Below are 8,329 nucleotides of genomic sequence, written 5' to 3' on the forward strand. Positions count from 1 at the left end.
TCCTGCACATCTTGTGAGTCTCCAAGACTAGGATCCAAGAACACTCGTGTAACACAAGCCAGGGGTTCCAAAACAGTTTTCTTCTTGAGCCCCATCAAGTAGATAAAACCATCCATGTTTCTAGCCACAACTCAATTGGGATCTACCAGTGGGTCCCAACTCTCCACTTAGTAACATGTATTATAATAGGTAGGTTGGCTTTGTTCTTACCTGGTGCGGCTTCTTCCTCTGTGGCTCTCTTTGCCTTGCCAGTCTGTCTTTGCGTCTCTGTGAGCTCCTGTTCTTTAGCCGGCTCATCCTGGGACTCCTCTCCATGTAGGGCCTCCATTCCTCCATCCATCCCTCTCTCCTCCACAGCCTGGCCTATAGAGACTATGCCTCCTGCGCTCTCCCCTCCTCTTAGCAGTAGCACACAGCATAGGGCCAGCAGAACCAAACACACCACTGCAGTATGACCCCCCATCCTCCCTACTCTACAGTACATACCTCAATGTTCCACAAAATACTTCTAACTCAGTATTCCGATCAAGTATTCCACCACAGTATTCTACTTCAGAATTAAAGTTATTGCTAAATTTCCAGCTCAGAACGCTACTCAGAAATTCTACCTCAGTGTTCTAAATCAGTATTCTACAAAATAATTCTACCTCACTGTTCTGTCTCAGTATTCTACTCCAGTGTTCCACACCTTCACTCTAGTGAGGAATATTCTGGAGCTCCACACGCACTGCAAGCCACAGACAAACCCACTCACTCAAAGCATGAGGCAGGGCTGAACACAGAGAGGAGGGAGGGAGGGAGGAAAAGAAGCCCCAAAACAATGGCTGAGGGAGACAGAGAAAGAATCACCTTCACCTGGCTGATGAGTTGGAACAGGTGCCCAGATCAAAAGGAGATCTCAGCACAGATTGAGCAGAGCAGCTCACTGGAGAAGCCAGGAGAGGGAAGGCAGAATCCAGGCTGGCTCTATATATTTGAAAATAGAGCTTAGTCCTGTAGCAGAGTGCTTCTACCAGCTCTTCCCTCCGCAGACTGCTCTTCCCTCCGCAGACTGCCACAGACAAGCACGAATGGAAAGGCTCCCAGGACGCAGGATTCCAGAGGAGGAGAGGGGGAGGGGAAAAGAGTGGAAAGATGGTGGGGGAGGACAGAATGTGTGTGTGCTAACAATACTGAACCCCACAACATCTGTGGACTCATGGAGTGGACTTAGTTCAAAGCAATTTAAAACAATAAAGAACATATTCCACCTCAAACTGGATTTCGTTTTTTAGGAATGTCCTGCTCTCCTTACCATCCAGATTTCAGGGGAACTGTAGCATTCTTTCCTTACGATGTAGCTTAGCAAAGTCTCCCATTAGTTTGAAGGAAAACTCATTCCCAGCCAAGAAGAAACACACACACACACACACACACACACACACACACACACACACACACACACACACACACACACACACACACACACACACACACACACACACACACACACACACACACACACACACACACACACACACACACACACAAAGGAATAACTATTTGAGCAGATGACAAAAGTTTGCCCTTTTCGGGGCTTTGTGTTTTCTTTGCTCTGCCCTGTCTGTGGCCTCCCCCAGAGAAGTAGTCTCCACTCCAGTACCTCGGGTTAACTGAGAGGAAGGAATTGGAAAACAAACTGAATTGGAAAAAGATATGCAGCTACTGGAAGAAGCTTAAATGGAAATGTGTTTTTCAGCACTAAATTATGGTGCTGCAAACAGAAACAGACAGAAGAACAGAAGAAAAGGAAACAGTGGGGGAAAAAAATCTGATTCTAAGCAGGATTGTTTAGATGGTGAGTAGTAGTAGTATCTCTTGACATTTGTCCAAAAGGGCTTATTTTTAAATGTGTTTAGAGTTATAACTCACAAATCAAATTATAAGCATCTGGTTGGAAATGACACAAAGTGAGTAAGAGGGTTTTGTCCAAAGTACTCTGATTCAAGTCTATCTTCCCGTACGCATCACAGATTGACATTTTTTACAGAGAGACAGTAGTTTTTCCATGACACACATTTTATAACCAACAAGCTGTGATGTTGGGGGATAAGGGTAGGTCAAACATTGTGTGTGTGTGTGTGTGTGTGTGTGTGTGTGTGTGTGTGTGTGTGTGTGTGTGTGTGTGTGTGTGTGTGTGTGTGTGTGTGTGTGTGTGTGTGTGTGTGTGTGTGTGTGTGTGTGTGTGTGTGTGTGTGTGTGTGTGTGTGTGTGTGTGTGTGTGCGTGCGCGTGCGTGGATGGATGGTGTCCTACTACAGTAGCATGTTTGAATAAACCATCTCATCTCTGCCATTTTTATACACAAACACATACCCTTACACACACAGAAACCTCCCTGCTTGATGAAGTAATTCACTTGGCTATGGAATTATAATGGTGACAGAACTACATGAGTTTGTGTTTAGAATTTTGTCGTCACACATTGAGATTCGTGGTTGCAAGTAGCTTCGCAAATGTGTAATTTAATTTTGAAGCTGCCCACGACAGTAGTTTGCTCATCATGTGAAACATAATGGTACATTTCAGACGAACTCCAGACCAGCCATTGCATTGACAGCCGCTATTGCGTTAGCTAGCTGGCCTCTGACATTCTTCCAAGTTTTACTACCAACAGGCTAGCTTTATCAGGCAGCTTTAGATGCAAGGGAAAACTAATATATTTTCTAGTTAGTTAACCATCTATTGATGAAGTTGATTGGAAAGGCCATTAGATAGTTAAATTGAAATAGCTGAGGGAAATCTAGCTAGCTAATTCCCATCATCATCATCACTGCAGCGTAGCTAATGTTAGCTAGGTTTCTAGAAAATATTAAATATATATTTGAAGCTATATTTTAAAGACTTGTTACTGACTTTTGAACACTTGTCAAACTACTTCATTCCACTGCTTGTTTATTGATTAATTGATGACTGAAAAAGTTGGCAATAATTAATTCCTAATTTTATTGCAAATAGATTAGCGATCTAAAAGTAAACTCGTGACAACTTGATCATGCTTATGAATATGTAAAACTGTCTACAAAACTATGGTACATTAAAGGTAGTTGGGGTTCTCAGCGACTTGAACCAGAACTGAAATTTGAGCAGTGAGGTTAATTTCCACCCCCCCCCCCTTCTCTTTTCTCAGGTTGAAGCACATCCCTAACACAGATGTAAAGAATTTGCTAACCTCCCAGCCACCAGGAAAATCATATTTTTCTTGGAGTTTATTCACAAGTTTAGATAGAAATAGATCCACATGTTATTTTCCTTTATGCAGAATTGTCGCTAAACTTTTAACTTGGAAAGCTCATTCAATAATACAGACGTGGGTGATTTCTGTCCCAGGGGACTGAACTGTGTGCACATTTTTGTTCAATTTAGACCACAATTAGTTGAATCAGGTGTTAGTGAAGTCCTGAAACAAAACTCGGTACACTCCTGTGTAAAGAACCTATGGCTGTCATGACTTAAATTGAATAAATGCAGTTACCATTTTCTTTTGTTAATCTATACAGATTTGTCAGGTGATTTCCAGGAGACTGGTGGAGATGGATACAACCATAACCCAATGCAGTACATTTTCCTGCAACCAGGTTGAGGCCTGCTAAATTTGTTTTATTCACTGCTTTAGCACTCTGCCAACCCGGATGTCCTAGCTGTGTCTGAATCCTGGCTTAGGAAGACCACCAAAATCCCGGAAATTTCCATCCCTAACTATAACTTTTTCCGACAAGACAGAACTGCCAAAGGGGGCGGTGTTGCAATCTACTGCAGGGATAGCCTGCAGAGTTCTGACTTACTATCCAGGTCTGTACCCAAATAATTCAAGATTCTACTTTTAAAAATCCACCTTTCCAGAAACAAGTCTCTCACCGTTGCCGCTTGCTATAGACCACCCTCTGCCCCCAGCTGTGCCCTGGACACCATATGTGAATTGATTGCCCCCCATCTATCTTCAGAGCTCGTGCTGCTAGATGACCTAAACTGGGACATGCTTAACACCCCAGCCATCCTACAATCTAAACTAGATGCCCTCAATCTCACACAAATTATCAATGAACACACAATGGTACAACCCTAAATCCGTAAACACAGGCACCCTCATAGATATCATCCTAACCAATTTGCCCTCCAAATACACCTCTGCTGTTTTCAACCAAGATCTCAGCGATCACTGCCTCATTGTCTGCATCTGTGATGGATCTGCGGTCAAACGACCATCCCTCATCGCTGTCAAAACACTTCAGTGAGCAGGCCTTTCTAATCGACCTGGCCCGGGTATCCTTGAAGGATATTGACCTCAATCCGTCAGTAGAGGATAACTGGTTATTCTTTAAAAGTGCCTTCCTCGCCAACTTAAATAAGCATGCCCCATTCAAAAAATGTAGAACCAGGAACAGATATAGCCCGTGGTTCTCTCCAGAGCTGACTGCCCTTGACCAGCACAAAAACACCCTGTGGCGTTCTGCATTAGCATCGAATAGCCCTCCTGATATGCAATTTTTCAGGGAAGTTAGGAACCAATATACACAGGCAGTTAGGAAAGCAACGGCTAGCTTTTTCAAGCAGAAATGTTCATCCTGTAGCACAAACTCCCCAAAATTCTGAGACACTGTAAAGTCCATGGAGAATAAGAGCACCTCCTCCCAGCTGCCCACTGCACTGAGGCTAGGAAACACTGTCACCACTGATAAATCCACTATAATTGAGAATTTCAATAAGCATTTTTCTCTATGGCTGGCCATGCTTTCCACCTGGCTACCCCTACCCCGATCAACAGCCCTGCACCCCCCACAGCAACTCGCCCAAGCCTCCCCCATTTCTCCTTCACCAAAATCCAAATAGCTGATGTTCTGAAAGAGCTGCCAAATCTGGACCCCTACAAATCAGCCGGGCTAGACAATCTGGACCCTCTCTTTCTAAAATGATCTGCCGAAATTGTTGCGACCCCTATTACTAGCCTGTTCAACCGCTCTTTCGTATCGTCTGAGATTCCCAAAGATTGGAAAGCTGCCGTGGTCATCTCCCTCTTCAAAGCGGGAGACACTCTAGACCCACTAGAGTAACTGCTATAGATCTATCCTACCCTGCCTTTCTAAGGTCTTCGAAAGCTAAGTTAACAAACAGATTACTGACAATTTTGAATCATCAAATCAAATTTATTTATATAGCCCTTCGTACTTCAGCTGATATCTCAAACAGAAACCCAGCCTAAAACCCCAAACAGCAAGCAATGCAGGTGTAGAAGCATGGTGGCTAGGAAAAACTCCCTAGAAAGGCCAAAACCTAGGAAGAAACCTAGAGAGGAACCAGGCTATGTGAGGTGGCCAGTCCTCTTCTGGCTGTGCCGGGTGGAGATTATAACAGAACATGGCCAAGATGTTCAAATGTTCATAAATGACCAGCATGGTCAAATAATAATAATCACAGGCAGAACAGTTGAAACAGTTGAATTCCACTGTACTTTCTACGCTATGCAATCTGGTTTCAGAGCTAGTCATGGGTGCACCTCAGTCACGCTCAAGGTCCTAAACGTTATCATAACCGCCATCGATAAGAGACATTACTGTGATGTCGCTCTTGCTGCTGTTGATTCTCTGATCCACCTCCACACAGACGACACCATTCTGTATACCTCTGGCCCTTCTTTGGACACTGTGTTAACTAACCTCGAGACGAGCTTCAATGCCATACACCTTTCCTTCCGTGGCCTCCAACTGCTCTTAAATGCAAGTAAAACTAAATGCATGCTATTGAACCGATCGCTGCCTGCACCTGCCCGCCCGTCCATCATCACTACTCTGGACGGCTCTGACTTAGAATACGTGGACAACAACAAATATCTACGTGTCTGGTTAGACTGTAAACTCTCCTTCCAGACTTACATTAAACATCTCCTATCCAAAATTAAATCTAGAATCGGCTTCCTATTTCGCAACACAGCTTCCTTCACTCATGCTGCCAAACATATGAGGGTCAAATTGACTATCCTACCGATCCTCGACTTTGGCGATGTCATTTACAAAATAGCCTCCAACACTCTACTAAACAAATTGGATGCAGTCTATCACAGTGCTATCCGTTTTGTCACCAAAGCCCCATGTACTACCCACCACTGCGTCCTGTACGGGAGGTTGGCTGGCCCTCGCTTCATACTCACCGCCAAACCCACTGGCTCCAGGTCATCTACAAGTCTCTGCTAGGTAAAGCCCCGCCTTATCTCAGCTCACTGGTCACCATAGCAGCACCCACCTGTAGCATGCGCTCCAGCAGGTATATCTCACTGGTCACCCCCAAAACCAATTCTTCCTTTGGCCGCCTTTCCTTCCAGTTCTCTGCTTTCAATGACTGGAACGAACTGCAAAAATCACTGAAGCTGGAGACTCATATCTCCCTCACTAGCTTTAAACACCAGCTGTCAGAGCAGCTCACAGATTACTGCACCTGTACATAGCCCATCTGTAAATAGCCCATCCAACTACCTCATCCCCATACTGTATTTATTTATTTATCTTGCTCCTTTGCACCCTAGTATCTCTACTTGCACATTCATCTTCTGCACATCTACCATTCCAGTGTTTAATTGCTTATTGTAATTACTTTGCTACCATGGCCTATTTATTGCCTTTGCTCCCTTATCCTACTGTATTATTGACTGTATGTTTGTTTATTCCATGTGTAACTGTGTTGTTGTGTCGAACTGCTTTGCTTTATCTTGGCCAGGTCGCAGTTGTAAATGAGAACTTGTTCTCAAGTAGCCTACCTAGTTAAATAAAGGTGAAATAAAAAATAAATAAAATTGATTATGGTGGGAGTTGGCGAGCTAGCTAACTATCTTTCCCCCAGCAGTTTCAATGTATCTATCTAGCTAGCTAATGGCATTTATAATCAACCCCATCAATCAGGTGGATAACTAACCATCAAATATATTCGTTTTCCCCTCACATTTAAAGCTGCCTGATAAAGCTAGCCAGTTGATAGTAAAGCTAGAATGAACGTCAGTGGCTGTAGGTAATGCAATAGCGGTTGTCAATGCAATGGCTGGCAAACTACTGTAATTCCTTTTCACAAAAAATATTGAGCACAGACAAAAGAGATTATTACTTTCAAGTAGATCGTTTTCGTTTAATTTACTTCATCCTCTCTTTCGCATGTGGGGTGGTAATTCCTGAGATTTTATTGATGGAACAATCCAGCCAATGTTTAGGCTGTTGTGGTTTTGGCAGAGGGAAATGATTGGTCAGGAGTAAAAGGTGCTGCCCCCACAGTGCTAATCATATTTTCACTAGCAAATATCTTTCCACAAAACTGCAAGTGTATTTTTGATTCACAGCAGAATATTCATACTCGGAAATAGATTTGTAATAATTCTGAAAATAAATTATACTTGCAAATCTTATTGAATGTCTTCAAATGTCAAATTACACATTTGCGAATCAGATTTACAACCACAAATCACAATTTGCGACCACGAAATTCAAAATACAAACTCACGTAGTTCTGTCATAATAATCCCATACTTTGCACGCCACTGGAGAGAAAAGCAGAAAAAAATGCCAATATGCAAATACTGAAAACCTGGCAGACAATAGATAAACATGTAATGGAAAGTTAGATTTCAGAGAGGGCTCTGCTAACTGCAGTTGATGGGGATTCAGTCTGTGTCCAGGGATGACGTTCCAGCCAAAGAATGCTGCAGATTTCGGTTCAGACTACATTAAACTCAAACTGAGAAGCCAGTTTATTAGTAAAACTCCAGTGACTGGAGTTTTACTCATTTCACAAGAGAGCAGAAACAAAACGTCAAACCCCAGGAAAGGTGGGCCCTAGTGAGTGTATGTGGTTTTCCTATGCTCTCATGTCCTACCCATCACAAGGATTTCACTGGGGGCCCAATGCAGAGATTATAAATATAAATCAAACTATCTGAGATTGCTGAAAAACCCCCATAAAAACTAGCTGTTCTTATTCTACCAAGGTACACACAGCATCCCATTTTCTCTCAAAACATTCCTTCCAACTTTGCAAATGGGATCATTACTGTATCTGACTCAGTGTAGTTTCCATCTCTCTGTCCCCTCACTCCCTCCCATTCTATCTCTTCCTACTGTCTGTAAAAGCATCATGTCATGGTTTTCTTGAATTTCTCTCCAAGTGGGAGTATTGACTACATGGCATGATACTGATTAGACCAAAATGGACGTCAGCCAAAAACAACTTCCACCATTATAAACTCATTATCATAATGTGCTTAACCTGTGAAAACAGTGAATGAAGTAAACTTCCCATCGTTTGTGATGAAATAT

At 43.0% G+C, this 8,329-nt stretch overlaps 1 protein-coding gene across 6 annotated transcripts in view; it reads right to left on the bottom strand.

Moving 5' to 3' along the window:
- LOC118373265 (inactive carboxypeptidase-like protein X2) overlaps window positions 1–1,070 on the bottom strand; it is a 39,567-nt gene extending 38,497 nt beyond the window's left edge. For all 6 annotated transcript variants that reach the window (XM_052479115.1, XM_052479114.1, XM_052479113.1 and 3 more), the window contains exon 1: window positions 211–1,070. In XM_052479115.1, the coding sequence (XP_052335075.1) occupies window positions 211–484 (274 nt within the window). In that variant the 5' untranslated portion in view covers window positions 485–1,070. The remainder of the gene's footprint in view (window positions 1–210) is intronic.
- Window positions 1,071–8,329: the final 7,259 nt, after the last annotated feature.

The sequence above is a fragment of the Oncorhynchus keta genome, chromosome 25 (genome assembly GCF_023373465.1).
Source record: "Oncorhynchus keta strain PuntledgeMale-10-30-2019 chromosome 25, Oket_V2, whole genome shotgun sequence".
Taxonomy (NCBI): Eukaryota; Metazoa; Chordata; class Actinopteri; order Salmoniformes; family Salmonidae; genus Oncorhynchus; species Oncorhynchus keta.